Raw genomic sequence first — 20,405 nt, 5'->3', positions numbered from 1 at the left:
TTGGAGGAGGGTCATAGGGGGAGGAGCCAGTGCACACCAGGTGATCCTAAAGCTTTCTTTAGATGTGCCCAGTCTCCTGCGGAGCCGCTATTCCCCATGGTCCTTACGGAGTTCCCAGCATCCACTAGGACGTCAGAGAAATATGGTTTATGGTTTTCCCACCTCAGCATATTGTTTAGGGGTTCTTGGCTTGCACAATGATTCAAACGTCATCCATACGTAAAGTATCATATTCAGGGTCGGACTGGCCCACAGGGGTACCAGGGAATCCACCGGTAGGCCCCACTGCCTGAGTGCCCACTCCTTCCTCTAGGGATCAGGTTCCAGACTGTGCACTTGTATTATACATGGTAGATATGTTGCATTACACTGCACTAGACTATTGTGTATTTCAAACCTCTGTGGAGGCTGGCCACACCCTTAAATATGGGCCCCTATCACTGCATCCCCCAGTGGGCCCTTCATGCTCCAGTCCGACACTGATCATATTGATTATGCCATGGAAAGAAAAATACATTTAAACTTATATTTCTGTTCTGTTGTGACTTTTGTCCCTTATGTTTGTTAAACTTGGTAGTGCTATCTAACCCTTACACATCAAGGCCCTTGTCAAGTATGTCTTAATGGAATTACTAACAGTGACACCTGCAGGCTATAAGAAGGTACAACACCCTATAAAATAAAACGGTCAAGTTTTTATGATTACAGGTTGAGTATCCCATATCCAAATATTCCGAAATACGGAATATTCCGAAATACAGACTTTTTTGAGTGAGACTGAGATAGTGAAACCTTTGTTTTTTGATGGCTCAATGTACACAAACTTTGTTTAATACACAAAGTTATTAAAAATATTGTATTAAATGACCTTCAGGCTGTGTGTATAAGGTGTATATGAAACATAAATGCATTCTGTGCTTAGACTTAGGTCCCATCGCCATGATATCTCATTATGGTATGCAATTATTCCAAAATACGGAAAAATCCCATATCCAAAATTCCTCTGGTCCCAAGCATTTTGGATAAGGGATACTCAACCTGTATCTATAAATAGTTTATCACTTAGCAATTAAAGTAGATTTTGTATATGTTATATTCTTCTTTATTACTATGCAAAAACTGTACGGTAAAATATAAGTCTCTTTAGTAAAATTTTATAGAAATGTAAACATTTGACATGTTTTTAGATTGTGGATTAATCTATAAATATTTTCAACACAGGTGTTTGCTATGCTGAATTTGGAGTGCGTGTCCCTAAAACCTCGGGATCTGCCTACACGTACAGTTATGTCACCGTTGGTGAATTTGTGGCATTCTTCATTGGATGGAATTTAATCCTAGAGTATCTTATTGGGACAGCAGCAGGAGCAAGCGCCCTCAGTAGCATGTTCGATTCTCTTGCCAATCACACCATCAGCCACTGGATAATTGAGAGCGTGGGGACTTTAAATGGATTGGGTAATTAGTTATCTGTAAATTTGATTCCATTTTACACTAGATATTGCATTTCATTGGTTCCCAAACTTTGTTGAATCACGGCGCCCTAGAGTATCAGCAATTTTCACAGCACCCCTAGGCCAAAAGTTTCTTATTGAGAAATGTAAAAAAGGATGAAGTAAATAGTGCTTACCTGTTACCTTTAAGTTCAGTTATGTGGTGGTGGACTGTGTTGTACTTCTGCTTATTATACACATATTTGACTATCACATTTACCATAAAAAATTTGGTCCTGGACCACCAAGCCTTGGCACCTCATGCTTGTACCCGCTGCAACCAGTCTGGGAAACACTGTTGTATTCAGGGGTGTTTTAAGAGAGGAGGGGACCCGCGTGCAGCCTCCGTCATGGGCCCCCTCCTCTCCGGCAGCAGTAGACTCTGACATTCTACTGCACATGCACAGGTCTCCGGGAACATGTCGCCCGCGCCCTGTTCCTGTAGACACCTCCAGTGCACATGCGCAAATCACTCGGAAATGGGCGCAGCGGCCATTTTCCGAGTGATCTGTGCTCGCACAGCAGGGCCTCCGTTGCGGGAGTCCGGAGTGGTAAGTATATTCTATGGGTGCAGTGTGTGCGGTATGGGCCCCCCTGGACCAGGGGCCCGTGTGCACCGCACACACTGCACCCATTATAGAAAAGCCTATGGTTGTATTTACTAGATTCACATATATAGTAAACATAGCTTATGTTCTGCAATTTACATGCTCTATGTTGCGTACATCTGCTAGGAATGGAATTCATTTTCACTTTACATTCCTGTAAATATATGTTTAAATATACAATCAGTAGGCTATAAGTGCTACTGTAGTTGCCATATTGCTTGCTTCACTAAAATGAAATAATACAATGAGCGAGATGTAATGAAGTCCGAGTTCGGCGGACGTACAGGATGCTGGCCCAACTCGGATGGTTTTTGAAAGGGGCAATCATTAACAAGGCGTGGGTTACCTTGTAATTGATTGCCCCTTTAAAAAAAGCCTGAGTTCGGCTGGCATCCCACACACCCACCAAACTTGGACTTCATTACATTCCCTCCATTGTTGGTAGACTGCTGTTTAACTGGGGCTTTGCTGACACTTACATTGAATATGATGGAATACTGAATGTAAAAAAAAAAAGCTAGGGGTGCCATGAGGGGGAAGATGGATGCAGAGTCTCCAGGCTTATCTGGAGGTCCAGGTTTGCTAGGGAGATGCAAGTGCCAGCATGCTTAGACAGTATTTGCCATTGCAGCATTCAAAAGTGCAAAATCCGACTGATATCGACGTCAGGTTTCAATTGAAGATGTGCTGATTATGCTGTAGAAAATGCTGTTGATGTCAGTCAATTTTAAAACGATTTAAAATTGATCTAAGGCCCCATTCAACATTGATTGCAGTTGCTGCATGCTGTCGCAGGCCTCTCTTGTAGTCCAGAAGATCAAGGCTCCCCAGTGGCCTTTGTTGAGGGGTTCGGTATGGCATCCCAGCGGTCGGGATGCCAGCAGTCACATGTCTGACAGCAGCATCCCGACACTGAAAATCCCGACACAGAAAATCCCGACATGGGAGGGGGCTAAGTATTTTTACTCTCCCTTCCCCCTACCCTAATCCTCCGGGGGTGGTAGATAGGGCAAACCATCCTTCCTAGTGACTAACCCCCTCCAGTGCCTAACCCTAACACACCCCCAGGCCCTAACCCTAAGGTGAACCCCAATACTTACCTTCAAGATGTCGGCTGATGGTGTTTTGGCGCCGATCTCCTGAGTGGTGTCGGAATTCTGGCGTCGGGACTGCCGGGATGCTGAACAGTTCCCCAGTTGAGCTCCATAACGAGCTCTTGAAGGAAGTGAACATGGTGACTTCTTTGGTGTGCAGTTCTGCTTATATATGGTTCTGTGTCTTGACATTTCACAAGAAACTTAATCAGAGATTACAGGTCACAACCAGAGAGTCAGATTGTGTCTACTCTACCTACGCACTGCACATCTGGAAATTTATTGCACACGTAATTGGGTTTGTGGTGTCTGGCGTTACTTAGAAGAACACAGGAGACACGGTATCTGTGACTGTGTCTTTAGTACATTGCAGTTATACATACATCATGAAACCAATGTTTTGAAATAGATAGACCCTTAGTTATTATTTGGCAAACTTAATAATTATCTATAATTTTTTTCATTGGGCCAGTTCCACACATGTCTATAACATTATTTGTAAAATAAATAATGACTCATTGCTCCACCATATAATGACTTAGACTGTCACTCCAGTTTCACTGCTTTTCTGAACATCCCTCTCATCCTCCTCATCATGTAACTGGTGTCACCTGTCACATGGTGATGATAAATGTAATAATAATATATAATAGAAACTGACAAAGGGCATGCATTTCTTTTCTGGCATCAGTGCATGTTTGTAAATGTGCACATTCTGATACAGAGGGATGATACATAGGCTGGAGAGAAACAGTGTCTGCAATCTGAAGGTCTGAATCACCAAATGATATTACTCACTCTTGTGACTCATAATAGTAAGCTCTCTGCTGGCATAACCATCCTTCATCACTATTTCATCAAATGAACACCCAGCGTTCAACAGTATAAGGTTCATTTTCCTTACATCTCGGTTTCCATACATCATAAACGTGTACACACTTTATACTCCCTATGTATTATTTCATCCGTTGTTATCATTTTTACAGGCAAAGGAGAAGAATCCTATCCAGACCTTCTCGCCCTGGTCATTGCAGTGATTGTGTCAATAATTGTGGCCCTTGGAGTAAAGAATTCGGTTGGATTTAATAATGTGCTGAATGTAATTAATTTTGCGGTGTGGATCTTTATTATGATTTCTGGCTTTTTCTTCGTCAATGGGAATAACTGGTCACAAGGGAATTTTCTACCCTATGGATGGTCAGGGGTAGGTGGTTCCAGATGTTTTGTTAGTTACCTTGTTTATGCTTATGGTAAAGAAATGTTCTACACTAAAAGAGTGATTTAGAAACAATGTATTATCTGTCTGTGTGGTGTGGTCATCTGTGTGGTCCTGTTGTTCAGACTGAGCGCAGATCTGTCCGACCTAGCTACCCACCTGAGCAAATGAAAAGCTAAGTCTCTGCGCGAACAGCATTAATCTTACCACAATAAATTTCTAATCCATAAATCTTCCCCCCACATCTTCCACTCACCTTTTTTCTTCACCTGACATATCTCACAACACTGGGCTCTGTCCAGTGTTCCTCCAGAATCTCAACCCTTCTCACATACCTGTTATCCTACAAACCTTATCCACAATGTCCTCTCTCCCCTCCTTGCCATCACCAAAACCTCTCTCTTCCTCTCTGACCCCATCAGTTTGTATCCTATGGAACACTCTCCATCAACACTATCTGGCTTGGAGTCAGAAAAGGAGGCAGCATACATATCCTACGTCCTTGTTGCACTCTCTCTTCTTCTCCCATTGTTCCACTTCTGCTGCTTCCTTCTGTTAATAGGGGTTCCAATGTATAAGTCAACAGTGTCTAGGTTGACAGTCAATAGGTTGACACAATATAGTCAACATGCATTGGGTTGACAGGGTCAGCATGGTCAAAAGGTTGACAAGTAAAAGGTAGACAATGCTTAAGGTCGACAGGTACAAAAGGTCAAGGTCGACATGCCAATTGGTAAAACAATTTTATTTGGGAAGAGGGTTTCATGTGTTTCCAATTTTTGCTTGATTTACTATCCACATGGATTACAATTTGGAACAGTAACCTGTGCCTGAAGTGTGGCGAGCGAAGCAAGCTAATTACATTAATTGTGCTTAGCTATGTTTAAACATACAAAATGAAACAAAAAAAACAACAAAAAACTTGTGTCAAACTTTTGGTGTACCATTGCTATGTAGACCTTATGACCCTGTCGATCCTCTGTACCTGCTGACCTTATCCATTGTCTACCTTTTACCTGATGACCTTCTGACCCTATCAACCTTTTGACAATGTTGACCTAATGGATGTCGACCATATGAGGTTGGCTTAATGGCTGTCTATCTAGATAGTGTAGATCTTCTATACCACACCCATTAGGGGTCTATGTACTAAGCCGTGGAGAAAGATGAAGTCGACAGAGATAAAGTACCAACCAATCATTTCTAACTGCCATGTTACAGACTGTGTTTGAAAAATGACATGGTTGGCTGGTACTTGTTCTCTGCACTTTATCTCTTTCCAAGGCTTAGTACATAAACCCCCTCTCTTCATTGGCTCTCCATTCCATGCAAAATCAAGTACAATCTCCTCACTCTAATCATAATAGTCCTTATGCTTCCAGCCCCCTCCCCCGTGACATCCTCGCTACATCTCCTGATTCCTCTCACTCCACAGTCCCTCCTGTGCTCTATGGTCTGCCAACAACATGCACCCTTATCTCCCACTGATAACTATATTCCAACTGAGTTTGGTATATTTGTTAGACATTTACAATGTCAGCATTCATTATGTTGACATGAGAATGTCAACATGGTCATAATGTCAACATCCAGCATGTCGGCACTGCTGTTATGTTGACATTGTTAGAATGTAGACATACTGTTATCCCGTCATTCTATCCTCAACCCTAACGGTAACCCTAACATCACCACTAATGATAACCCTAACCCTAATGGCAACACTAACCCTAATTCTAACCCTAATCTTAGTACTCACCCTAATACTAACCCTAACATCACCACTAATTTTAACCGTAATCCTAACAGTAACCCTAACGTTCACCCTTACCATAACATCACCACTATTGATAACCTTAACCCTAATGGCAACACTAACCCTAATTCTAACCCTTATCCTAAGCCTCATCGAAATGTCTATATTATGACAATTTCAACATTTCTGATGTCGACATTCTGTCAATATTGACATTATGCAGGCATTTACATTAATGATGTCATAATTTCAACTGTGTTGACATCAGTGTTGACCTTCTTCTACTGGCATTGTGAAAGTTGATATTGTGAATAGTGACATCATGACTGCATACCCCCCAAACCCACCTCCAAGAAATCTACTGTGCAACTCCCTGCAAATGGAATACATTTCCATGCCAACCAGACCCTTCACCAATTCCCAAAGTTTAAAACACTCCTTAAAAGCCTATCAGTCTGCCACGTAACTTCATTTTCTCTGTACCAACCTGGCTCTCCTCGCATTGTCATGCCATCTTCTTGTGTCAGCTTCATCCTTCTCTGATGAGCAGAGCCCTCTCTCCTCCTCCTTTGTTGTTTGCTCCATTTATATCCACCTTATATCTAACCCATGGCATGTTCTGTACAACACTTGTTTCATACATACTTTATTATGTATTATGCTACATAATAAAAGGCTAACGCTGTTCCTCACCTCTATGGGCTGAATTCAAGTGTTTTGTGTGCCAGCGGCCACTAGATGGCTTCCGATGGAGCAAGTCAATTGTTGCTCCGTTCAGGCAGGCACAGCTGCTGGCGCTGATATTACTGTTATGTTGTTTCATCATTTTGACGGCCTGGTAGCTAGTGTACAATATTGTGCTAAATCTCATGCTAATCTTACATTATTATTATTATTATTATTATTATTATTATTTTTATTACTATTACATTTTATTTATAAGGTGCCACAAGTGTTTTGCAGTGCCGTACAAAGGGCATACAATAGAACAGTACAGTAAAAAAAATAACAAAAATGGAGTACAGGTAACAAAGAGCACCACAATTCTCAATACATAATACAGCTTAGGTGTAAGTAGCGACGGAGAAATCAGCGTACTACTAGGGGCTGGCGGCCATAGATAGAGATGAGCTTTTACCAGCAGGAGAAAATGCGGGTAAAGATGGTCGCTGAGTAGGAAAGAGCTGTGAGTGAAGTGTATGGAGAAGAGGGTTTTGACAACAAGAGGAAAGAGGGCCCTGCTCTGAGGAGCTAACAATCTAGTGGGAAGAGGCGACAGACAGATAACATGAGGTGCAAGCAGGCTGGAGGTAGCCTGATGGCAGGATGTAAGCAAAGTAGAGCTGGTCAAGGCATGAGGCAGGGGGATAGAGGAGCAGCCTCAGGAATAGGTTGTGTTTCTTGAGTGTTCTGTTCGCTTGTAGAATATTTTGCTTGATGGTCCATTATGATTTGTACTATGCAGTATGTCCACTGACATATCTATAATGGGTGCAGGGGGGGCCACATACTGCACACCCTGCACCCATTTAATTATACCTACCTATCACTCGGAAAATGGCCGCTGCAGATATTTTCCGGTGATTCGCGCATGCACAATAGAGATGTCAACTGTGTTGACTCAACTGAAAGCAAAACAAAGTCTGCAGTGTGACAGATGCCAATTTAGCCTCAAAGGGGGAGAAACTTCCTTCCTGAACTAAAAAGAGACAACAGAGTAAATTCATGGGTCAAGCACTCCTAAAAAGTACTATAGTAACTACATATACCATTTATTGCAGGAAATGCAACCAGTCTATATTTAAATTCTGTTTACGAATTTACCATCATCACCTCATTGACCTAATTTGGTAATTATTTCCACAGTAAATAATCACATCCGTTGCTAATAGCGGGACCATTCAATTGTAAAGCGCAACGGAATTTGCTGCGCTATATAAGAAACTGTTAATAAATAAATAATCTATATTCCCTTTGTAAATGATGAGACTTTATCCTCTATGGTCCTTGGAAACCAAACTTTTATTAGACAAGTTTTATATTAAACACCAAACTCTGTTTCTAACTTAACCCTTCCATTCCTTTTATCAATAATGTTACCCACCTCTGAACACCTCTGCCTGTCAATCAGACTGAAGCGTTCTCGGGGCGGGCGGGGCGGCAACGCTCCATTTCTTAGAAAGAGACGGAGCATTGCAGGGGCGCGGCTTCAAACTGTGTGGGGGGGTGCGATTGGGGGCGTGATCGAGGTGTGAACGGGGCGACTGTGTGACATCACATGCAGCTGCTGCGATCAGAAAATAGGAATTTGATACCTACTGGTGATTCCTTTTCTCGTAGTCCGTAGTGGATACTGGGAACTGTACTTTAGTACCATGGGGTATAAATCGGGTCCATAGGAGTCTGGCACTTTAAGAAATTAACAGTGTGTGTTGGCTCCTCCCCTCTGTGCCCCTCCTGCAGACTCCTAAAACCAAAACAGAAGGTAGCAACGCTAACTAACAACAAGATTATCAAGGCTAATCAAACCTGGAACAGGGACAGCAACAGCAGACCCAACCAAGACCACTTACAACATAGTAAGCAGGAAAAATGAAGCACTGAGACGAGCGCCCAGTATCCACTATGGACTACGAGAAAAGGAATTACCGGTAGGTATCAAATTCCTATTTTCTCTAACGTCCTAGTGGATACTGGGAACTGTACTTTAGTACCGTGTTGAAGTCCCAAAGCTCCCAAAACAGGTGGGAGAGTGCTGAGACCCTTTCAAAACCGCCTGACCAAACTGAAGGTCATTCCTGGCCAAGGTGTCGAACCTGTAGAACTTCAGAAACATGTTTGAACCAGATCAAGTAGCTGCACGGCACAACTGTAATGCCGAGACACCCCAGGCAGCCGCCCAGGAAGAACCCACTGACCTAGTGGCGTAGGACTAGATTGAAGTCAGCAGCGGCAAAGCTGCCGAAGAAGAGGCTTGTTGAATTGTCAACCTGAGCCAACGAGCAAAGGACTGCTTAGAAGCAGGACGACCAATCTCGGTAGCGTCATAAAGGACAAAAAGCAAGTCAGATTTTCTGTGACGAGCAATCCTCTTGATGGAAATTCTCAAAGCCCTCACCATGTCCAAGGACTTTGGAGCAAATGATGTGTCAGCCAACACTGGAACCACTATAGGTTGATATACGTGTAAAAACCGACACTACTTTCGGCAAAACTGTGGGCAAGTCCCGAGTTCCACCCTAGCCTCGTGAAATATCAAATACGGGCTCTTACAAGATAAGGCCCCCAAATCCGAAACATGTCTTGCCAAGGCCAACGCCAGCAACATGACAGTCGTCCACGTTAGATATTTCAATTCCACCCTTTGTAAGGGTTCAAACCAATCCAACTGGAGAAAATTCAAGACTACATTTAGATCCCACGGAGCCGTGGGAGGGACGAAGGGCAGTTGAATGTTAAAAGTCCCTTCAGAAAAGTCTGAACTTCTGGCAAAACAGCAAGTTGTTTTTGGAAGAAGTTGGAGAGAAACGAAATCTGGACTTTTATGGAGCCTAACCATAGGCCCTTATCCACTCCTGCTTGTAGGAAGAGTAGAAAACGACCAAGTCGAAACTCCGCAGGAGCATATTTTCTACCTTCACACCAGGAGACATATTTCTGCCAGATACGGTGGTAGTGTTTCGGCGTGACCACCTTCCGGGCCCGGACCATCGTGGAAATCACCTTGGAGGGAAGACCTTTTCTGGCTAGAATTTCCCTCTCAACCTCCAAGCCGTCAACCGAAGCCACTGTAAGTCTGGATAGACGAATGGTCCTTGTTAAAGAAGGTCTTTGAGCAGTGGCAGATGCCAGGGTTCCTCCAGAGACATGGTCAGGAGGACCGCATACCTGGCCCGTTGAGGCCAATCTGGGGCAATCAGAATTGCCTGAATGCTTTCCCTTATGAGTCTTTTGAGAACTCTTGGAATGAGAGGGATTGGAGGAAATAGGTACACGAACTGGTAAGTCCACGGCGCCGTCAGCGCGTCCACAGCAGCCGCCTGCGGATCCCTTGTTCTTGAACAGAAACGCTGGAGCTTCTTGTTGAGACGAGAAGCCATCAGGTCTATCTGCGGATAGCCCCACCAGTGAACCAGCTGTTGAAACACCTCATGATGAAGGCCCCATTCCCCCGGATGGAGGTCGTGCCTGCTGAGGAAGTCCGCTTCCCAGTTGTCCACTCCTGGAATGAATATGGCTGAGATGGCCCTTGTGTTGGCCTCCGCCCAAAGGAGTATCCTTGACACCTCTCACATTGCGGCCCTACTTCTTCTTCCTCCTTGTCAGTTTATATATGCCACCGCCGTGGCGTTGTCTGGCCATACCTGGACGGCTTGATGCCTGAAAAGAGCTGAGGCCTGCAGAAGGGCATTGTAAATCGTACATTTATCGGAAGTGCAGATTCCTGAGTTGACCACTTCCTCTGGAATTGGGCCCTTGGGTCACTGCCCCCCAACCTCGGAGGCTGGCATCTGTTGTTAGCAGTATCCATGACTGGGGACAGAGACTCCGGCCCTCCACAAGGTGAGGGACTTGTAGCCACCACAACAGGCAAATCCGTGCTCTTGGTGACAGAGACACAAGCTGGCGCATGTGTAGGTGAGACCCTGACCCCTTGTTCAGTAAATCTAGTTGGAAAGGGTGGCATGGAACCTGCCGTACTGGATTGCCTAGTATGAGGTCACCATCTTACCCAGTATACGAATGCAAAGGTGGACCGAGATCCTGCAAGGTTTGAGGACCGAGCGGACTATAGCTTGGATTGCCAAGGCCCTGTCCATGGGAAGGTATACCTTCTGAGATACTGTGTCCAGTATCATACCTAGGAACAGAATTCTCTGTGACGGTTCCAGGTTATACTTCTTCAAATTTAGGATCCACCCATGGTCTGTAAGCAGACGCGTAGTCAAAACTATGTCATGCAGCAGACATTCTCTGGGCGCAGTTTTTATCAGGCGATCATCCAAATAGGGAACTGAACACCCTTGGAGCTGTGGAAAGACCAAAGGGTAATGCCTGAAATTGGAAGTGGAGGTCCAGTATAGCGAACCTGAGGTAAGCCTGATGAGGAGGCCATGTGGGGATGTGTAGATATGCATCCTTGATATCCAAGGATACCAGGAACTCCCCTTCTGCCAAGCCGTAGACCACCGCCCGTAGGGATTCCATCTTGAATGTGAACACACGTAGGTACGGGTTCAGAGATCTGAGGTTCAGTATTGGGCGTACCGAACTGTCCGTTTTTGGTACAACAAACAGAGTTGAATAAAAACCCCTGTTGTGAGACAGGGGAGGCACTGGAACAAGAACCCCTGTTAGCAGTAGCTTTGGTATGGCGTCTTGCAAGGTAAGCCTTGCTACATATGAAGCTGGTAAGCTTGACTTGAAGAATCTGAGAGGGGTTAGCTCTTGAAATTCTAACCGTGTTAAATATCTAAATGCATAAGGAATATAATTTATTTTATTAATTCAATATATTTGCATATTTCATCGGTATACAGCTATACCTATACCCTACCGGTACCCTTGTGATATGAAGTCCCTCACCCAAGGGTCCCTGCAGGATTTTGCCCACACATGGCTAAGTGTTGAAGGCGAGCACCTACCTGAAAGTCGCCTTGCTGTTGGGCCAACCGTCATGCGGAGGGCTTAGTGGAGGATGATCCAGAGGTCTGGTCTAGGGATGCAGCAGCTGCGGACCTACGGGACTCAACTCTGTTGCCTTTAGAAGCATTTAAGGCACCTCTGGCTCTGCCCCCGAAACTGGCCACACGAAAGGACTGCAGAGAAGGCCCGGAATAGGGCCGTCTAGCAGGAGGTACAGCAGACGGCAGATAGGTAGACTTCCCCGCCGTTGCCTGAGAAATCCATTTGTTCAGTTCTTCCCCAAATAAGGCCTCTCCTGTAAAAGGATGATTCTCTACGCCTTTTGTGAAATCAGCATCCGCTGGCCACTGTCGCAGCCACAAGGCCCTGCGGGCCAAGACAGCCATAACCGTGGCACGGCCATTGATTAGACACAATTCTTTAAAAGCTTCACTCATAACGTTAGCAGCATCTTGGATATGATGCAGTAGTGTCATGACGTCCTCCTGAGGGAGAGAGTCAAAGTATTGTATGAGATTATCAGACCATTTTACCATGGCCCTTGAAAGTCAGCCGCATTTTATAGTGGGTCTCTGAGCAACGCCCACAGCAGTATATATGCATTTGAGAGTAGTCTCCAATTTGCGCTCAGTAGGGTCTTTGAGGGAGATAGCCCCAGGTGCAGGTAATACCAATCTACGGGACAGTCTGGACACTGACGTATCCACCGCTGGGGGAGTTTCCAAAATGTTTCTGTCCTCAGAAGGAACAAGGGAAGGAATTCAATAACCGATGAGGGGTCTTGAATTTTTTGTCAGGACTGACCCATGCTTCCCTGGAAAGTGAGTTTAACTCCTTAGAGACAGGGAAGGTAGCCTAGAATTTTGTTTTATATTAAAAAATAATTCCTCTTGTTCCGATTCCTTATCCGGTATGTTGAGTATATCGCTAATGGAATATATCAGGGCCTCAACACCCGGGGACAGAGCATTGTCATCTTCCATGTGAATTTCCCCTTGATCAAGCTCTGGTAACTCAGTATCAGAGTCAGATTGGACAATATGTGGAAGTGAGCGTTTATGTGAGACCAAAAGAGGGGGCTGAGGAGCCTGTCTGAGGCCAGCAGTCTTAATAAACATATTATTTTATTTACCGACCATTTTAGGGACTATCGCTCTAGTCTAGCTATGGACAACTCTGTATTTATGTTATGAATCATGTTTCTGTCAGATTCTAACCATTCTGGTTCCTACATACTACTACCCTGAGAGGGTATGGAACATTGATTACACATAAGAGACCCGTCTAGTGAGGGAGTAAACTTGGTACCACATAAAGGACACACAGCCTTTTTCCCAGACATGTTATTGCAGAAACAAACGGAGTTATGAGAAATACAGTGCAGTAATAACACAACAGTGAGACAGCACCCGCACCCCAGACAGCCCCACTGGAGTGACACTGATAGGAATTGGACCAGCACGCAATATCCAGACAAACTGGAAATAATAAATATAGATAAACAGTAGATGCAGCAGTGAATCACCGCTGATATGCTCCCCCTTCTCTATAACCCCTGGTACCAGTACTATTGGTGTTCAGCAGGGTCTGTGGAGGAGCTCTGTTATGCAGCCTTTCAGTCAGCAGCAGCTGGAAATGGTGCCTTTTATCCGCTGGTCCCGCTCTCCGGGTAGCCCCGCCCCTTCAATGGTGCCCGGTCCCTACATTTATATTTATACTGGCTACACGATTTTACACATACATGTCAGTGTAATAATAGAGAAACTTTCACCCCCTTCATACCGCCAGTGTTTGTGTCCATGGCGGGCACTGCTGCTCGCAGCACGTGACCGCCGTGCCCTTTAGCCATCACATGACACCCGCGAACCGGGACCCCAGGGTAAACACTCACCGCACCGGTCGCCTGTTTTCAGCATCTCTTAGGGGGTGGCGGCATGCTGCTGGCCTAGGCATACAGAGTATGGTATGTGAAACAGAGCCTCAGGAGCTTAATGTCCGGTCAGCAGGAATTACGGAGCCATTAACCCTCAGGAGGTTGGTCCGGCCTCCCACCCCCACCCCCCCAACCCTAAGTCCCACACGCAGATAGACTGGTTGTCAACCAGTACTACCTGAAAATAATGAACAAAATAAAATTTCTGAAGAAAACTCTCTGGAGCTCCAGAGGAATGCACTCGGCTCCTTGGGCACATTTTTCTAAACTGAGTCTGCAGGAGGGGCATAGAGGGGAGGAGCCTGCACACTGTTAATTTCTTAAAGTGCCACGCTCCTACGGACCCGATCTATACCCACGCGGTACTAAAGTACAGTCCCCAGTATCCACTAGGACGTTGGAGAAAGATGGCGATTGCAAATTCTGCTTGGTCAAAGGGGTGAATGTTTAGGGGAGGGGGGGGCGGCAGTCAGCATGCTGGGTGGCCTTACCCTGCGATAGGTGGTCTCCAGCATGCGACCACAAGGATTGCAAATTCTGCTACTTAGAAGAATTTGCAATCCTTACTGAATTAGGCCCTTTATTCAAAAAAACATTGAATAGGACAGAGCATAATTGTGATTTCTGGTCATCCAGTATTATTTAGTGATGTGCACCGGACATTTTTCGGGTTTTGTGTTTTGGTTTTGGATTCGGTTCCGCGGCCGTGTTTTGGATTCGGACGCGTTTTGGCAAAACCTCCCTGAAATTTTTTTGTCGGCTTCGGGTGTGTTTTGGTTTCGTTTTTTTTTTTTTACAAAAACCCCTCAAAAACAGCTTAAATCATAGAATTTGGGGGTAATTTTGATCCCATAGTATTATTAACCTCAATAACCATAATTTACACTCATTTTCAGTCTATTCTGAACACCTCACAATATTATTTTTAGTCCTAAAATTTGCACCGAGGTCGCTGGATGGCTAAGCTAAGCGACACAAGTGACCGACACAAACACCTGGCCCATCTAGGAGTGGCACTGCAGTGTCAGGCAGGATGGCACTTCAAAAAAATAGTCCCCAAACAGCACATGATGCAAAGAAAAAAAGAGGTGCACCAAGGTCGCTGGATGGCTAAGCTAAGCGACACAAGTGGCCGACACAAACACCTGGCCCATCTAGGAGTGGCACTGCAGTGTCAGGCAGGATGGCACTTAAAAAAAAATAGTCCCCAAACAGCACATGATGCAAAGAAAAAAAGAGGCGCACCAAGGTCGCTGTGTGACTGAGCTAAGCGACCCAAGTGGCCGACACAAACACCTGGCCCATCTAGGAGTGGCACTGCAGTGTCAGACAGGATGGCAGATTAAAAAAATTGTCCCCAAACAGCACATGATGCAAAGAAAAAAAGAGGCGCAATGAGGTAGCTGTGTGACTAAGCTAAGCGACCCAAGTGGCCGACACAAACACCTGGCCCATCTAGGAGTGGCATTGCAGTGTCAGACAGGATGGCACTTCAAAAAAATAGTCCCCAAACAGCACATGATGCAAAGAAAAAAAGAGGCGCAATGAGGTAGCTGTGTGACTAAGCTAAGCGACCCAAGTGGCCGACACAAACACCTGGCCCATCTAGGAGTGGCATTGCAGTGTCAGGCAGGATGGCACTTCAAAAAAATTGTCCCCAAACAGCACATGATGCAAAGAAAAAAAGGGCGCACCAAGGTCGCTGTGTGACTAAGCTAAGCGACACAAGTGGCCGGCACAAACACCTGGCCCATCTAGGAGTGGCACTGCAGTGTCAGGCAGGATGGCACTTCAAAAAAATAGTCCCCAAACAGCACATGATGCAAAGAAAAATGAAAGAAAAAAGAGGTGCAAGATGGAATTGTCCTTGGGCCCTCCCACCCACCCTTATGTTGTATAAACAGGACATGCACACTTTAACGAACCCATCATTTCAGTGACAGGGTCTGCCATACGACTGTGACTGAAATGACTGGTTGGTTTGGGCCCCCACCAAAAAAAGAAGCAATCAATCTCTCCTTGCACAAACTGGCTCTACAGAGGCAAGATGTCCACCTCATCATCATCCTCCAATTCCTCACCCCTTTCACTGTGTACATCCCCCTCCTCACAGATTATTAATTCGTCCCCACTGGAATCCACCATCTCAGGTCCCTGTGTACTTTCTGGAGGCAATTGCTGCTGGTGAATGTCTCCACGGAGGAATTGATTATAATTCATTTTGATGAACATCATCTTCTCCACATTTTCTGGAAGTAACCTCGTACGCCGATTGCTGACAAGGTGAGCGGCTGCACTAAACACTCTTTCGGAGTACACACTGGAGGGAGGGCAACTTAGGTAGAATAAAGCCAGTTTGTGCAAGGGCCTCCAAATTGCCTCTTTTTCCTGCCAGTATACGTACGGACTGTCTGACGTGCCTACTTGGATGCGGTCACTCATATAATCCTCCACCATTCTTTCAATGGTGAGAGAATCATATGCAGTGACAGTAGACGACATGTCAGTAATCGTTGGCAGGTCCTTCAGTCCGGACCAGATGTCAGAACTCGCTCCAGACTGCCCTGCATCACCGCCAGCGGGTGGGCTCGGAATTCTTAGCCTTTTCCTCGCACCCCCAGTTGCGGGAGAATGTGAAGGAGGAGATGTTGATGGGTCACGTTCAACTTGACTTGACAATTTTCTCACCAGCAGGTCTTTGAACCTCTGCAGACTTGTGTCTGCCGGAAAGAGAGATACAACGTAGGTTTTAAATCTAGGATCGAGCCTTGTGGCCAAAATGTAGTGCTCTGATTTCAACAGATTGACCACCCGTGAATCCTGGTTAAGCGAATTAAGGGCTCCATCCACAAGTCCCACATGCCTAGCGGAATCGCTCTGTTTTAGCTCCTCCTTCAATGTCTCCAGCTTCTTCTGCAAAAGCCTGATGAGGGGAATGACCTGACTCAGGCTGGCAGTGTCTGAACTGACTTCACGTGTGGCAAGTTCAAAGGGTTGCAGAACCTTGTCACAAATCCCCAGGAGAGTCCAATTGGGGTAAGCCATTCTGCGATGATGTTCCTCAGTTTCCATAAGAGGTTGTCAGCTGTGTGCCTCTTCTGGAAAGCGGTGATACAAAGCGTAGCCTGCCTAGGAACGAGTTGGCGTTTGCAAGATGCTGCTACTGGTGCCGCCGCTGCTGTTCTTGCTGCGGTAGGCAATACATCTACCCAGTGGGCTGTCACAGTCATATAGTCCTGAGTCTGCCCTGCTCCACTTGTCCACATGTCCGTGGTTAAGTGGACATTGGGTACAACTGCATTTTTTAGGACACTGGTGACTCTTTTTCTGAGGTCTGTGTACATTTTCGGTATCGCCTGCCTAGAGAAATGGAACCTAGATGGTATTTGGTACCGGGGACACAGTACCTCAATCAAGTCTCTAGTTGCCTCTGAATTAACGGTGGATAACGGAACCACGTTTCTCACCGCCTAGGCTGCCAAGGCCTGAGTTATCCGCTTTGCAGCAGGATGACTGCTGTGATATTTCATCTTCCTCGCAAAGGACTGTTGGACAGTCAATTGCTTACTGGAAGTAGTACAAGTGGTCTTCCGACTTCCCCTCTGGGATGACGATCGACTCCCAGCAGCAACAACAGCAGCGCCAGCAGCAGTAGGCGTTACACTCAAGGATGCATCGGAGGAATCCCAGGCAGGAGAGGACTCGTCAGACTTGCCAGTGACATGGCCTGCAGGACTATTGGCTTTCCTGTGTAAGGAGGAAATTGACACTGAGGGAGTTGGTGGTGTGGTTTGCAGGAGCTTGGTTACAAGAGGAAGGGATTTAGTTGTCAGTGGACTCCTTCCGCTGTCACACAAAGTTTTTGAACTTGTCACTGACTTCTGATGAATGCGGTCCAGGTGACGTATAAGGGAGGATGTTCCTAGGTGGTTAACGTCCTTACCCCTACTTATTACAGCTTGACAAAGGCAACACACGGCTTGACACCTGTTGTCCGCATTTGTGTTGAAATAATTCCACACCGAAGAGCTGATTTTTTTTTGTATTTTGACCAGGCATGTCAATGGCCATATTCGTCCCACAGACAACAGGTGTCTCCCCGGGTGCCTGACTTAAACAAACCACCTCACCATCAGAATCCTCCTTGCCAATTTCCTCCCCAGCGCCAGCAACACCCATATCCTCATCCTGGTGTACTTCAACAGTGACATCTTCAATTTGACAATCAGGAACTGGACTGCGGGTGCTCCTTCCAGCACTTGCAGGGGGCGTGCAAATGGTGGAAGGCGCAAGCTCTTCCCGTCCAGTGTTGGGAAGGTCAGGCATCGCAACCGACACAATTGGACTCTCCTTGGGGATTTGTGATTTAGAAGAACGCACAGTTCTTTGCTGTGCTTTTGCCAGCTTAAGTCTTTTCATTTTTCTAGCGAGAGGATGAGTGCTTCCATCCTCATGTGAATCTGAACCACTAGCCATGAACATAGGCCAAGGCCTCAGCCGTTCCTTGCTACTCCGTGTCGTAAATGGCATATTGGCAAGTTTACGCTTCTCCTCAGACGCTTTCAATTTTGATTTTTGGGTCATTTTACTGAACTTTTGTTTTTTGGATTTTACATGCTCTCTACTATGACATTGGGCATCGGCCTTGGCAGACGACGTTGATGGCATTTCATCGTCTCGGCCATGACTAGTGGCAGCAGCTTCAGCACGAGGTGGAAGTGGATCTTGATCTTTCCCTATTTTAACCTCCACATTTTTGTTCTCCATTTTTTGAAGTGTGGAATTATATGCCAGTATCAATAGCAATGGCCTACTACTATATATACTGCGCACAACTGAAATGCACCACAGGTATGGATGGATAGTATACTTGACGACACAGAGGTAGGTACAGCAGTGGCCTACTGTACCGTAATGCTATATATTATATACTGGTGGTCAGCAAACTGTGCAAAACTGAAATGCACCACAGGTATGGATGGATAGTATACTTGATGACACAGAGGTAGGTACAGCAGTGGCCTACTGTACCGTACTGCTATATATTATATACTGGTGGTCAGCAAACTGTGCAAAACTGAAATGCACCACAGGTATGGATGGATAGTATACTTGACGACACAGAGGTAGGTACAGCAGTGGCCTACTGTACCGTACTGCTATATAATATATATTATATACTGGTGGTCAGCAAACTGTGCAAAACTGAAATGCACCACAGGTATGGATGGATAGTATACTTGACGACACAGAGGTAGGTACTGCAGTGGCCTACTGTACCGTACTGCTATATATTATATACTGGTGGTCAGCAAACTGTGCAAAACTGAAATGCACCACAGGTATGGATGGATAGTATACTTGACGACACAGAGGTAGGTACAGCAGTGGCCTATTGTACCGTACTGCTATATATTATATACTGGTGGTCAGCAAACTGTGCAAAACTGAAATGCACCACAGGTATGGATGGATAGTATACTTGGCGACACAGAGGTAGGTACAGCAGTGGCCTACTGTACCGTAATGCTATATATTATATACTGGTGGTCAGCAAACTGTGCAAAAATGAAATGCACCACAGGTATGGATGGACAGTATACTTGACGACACAGCGGTAGGTACAGCAGTGGCCTACTGTACCGTAATGCTATATATTATATACTGGTGGTGAGCAAACTGTGCAAAACTGAAATGCACCACAGGTATGGATGGATAGTATACTTGACGACACAGAGGTAGGTACAGCAGTGGCCTTCTGTACCGTACTCCTATATATTATATACTGGTGGTCAGCAAAATTATGCACTGTACTCCTACTATATACTGTCTACAATGCAGCACAGATATGGAGTGTTTTTCAGGCAGACAACGTATACTGGTGGTCACTGGTCAGCAAAACTCTGCACTGTACTCCTCCTATATAATATTATACTGGTGGTCCCCAGTCCCCACAATAAAGCAGCACACTGAGCACAGATATGGAGTGTTTTTCAGGCAGACAACGTATACTGGTGGTCACTGTCAGCAAAACTCTGCACTGTACTCCTGCTATATAATACAGCTGCTCCCCAGTCCCCACAATTAAGCAGTGTGAGCACAGATATATGCAGCACACTGAGCACAGATAAGGAGCGTTTTTTTCAGGCAGAGAACGGATAAAACTGGTGGTCACTGATCAGCAAAACTCTGCACTGTACTCCTCCTATAATATACAGCTGCTCCCCAGTCCTCCCCACAATTAAGCAATAAAGCACAATCAAGTTCAACAATAAACGGAGAGGACGCCAGCCATGTCCTCTCCCTAACATTTCCAATGCACGAGTGAAAATGGCGGCGACGCACGGCTTCTTATATAGAATCCGAATCTCGCGAGAATCCGACAGCGGGATGATGACGTTCGGGCGCGCTCGGGTTAACCGAGCCATATACTGGAGAATCTGAGTATGCCTCGGACCCGTGTAAAAAGGGTGAAGTTCGGGGGGGTTCGGTTTCCGAGAAACCTAACCCGCTCATCACTAGTATTATTAAATACTGGATGAAGGAAGAAAGATGTGTTTAATGTCACATCAGTCATCAGTATTTGGCAGTTACTCGGATAGTGTCAGACAGGCTTTATTTTGAAAAGTCTTTGCTGGGAAATTATTGCAAGTGTACAAGTA

At 45.4% G+C, this 20,405-nt stretch overlaps 1 protein-coding gene across 2 annotated transcripts in view; it reads left to right on the top strand.

The window, feature by feature from the left end:
- SLC7A14 (solute carrier family 7 member 14) overlaps window positions 1-20,405 on the top strand; it is a 246,794-nt gene that overhangs the window by 184,511 nt on the left and 41,878 nt on the right. For both annotated transcript variants that reach the window (XM_063916224.1, XM_063916225.1), the window contains 2 exons: window positions 1,222-1,458; window positions 4,182-4,399. In XM_063916224.1, the coding sequence (XP_063772294.1) occupies window positions 1,222-1,458; window positions 4,182-4,399 (455 nt within the window). The remainder of the gene's footprint in view (window positions 1-1,221; window positions 1,459-4,181; window positions 4,400-20,405) is intronic.

The sequence above is a fragment of the Pseudophryne corroboree genome, chromosome 4, assembly GCF_028390025.1.
Source record: "Pseudophryne corroboree isolate aPseCor3 chromosome 4, aPseCor3.hap2, whole genome shotgun sequence".
Classification (NCBI taxonomy): Eukaryota; Metazoa; Chordata; class Amphibia; order Anura; family Myobatrachidae; genus Pseudophryne; species Pseudophryne corroboree.
Note: the sequence above shows the minus strand (reverse complement) of the source record. Positions and strands in the feature narration are given on the sequence as shown.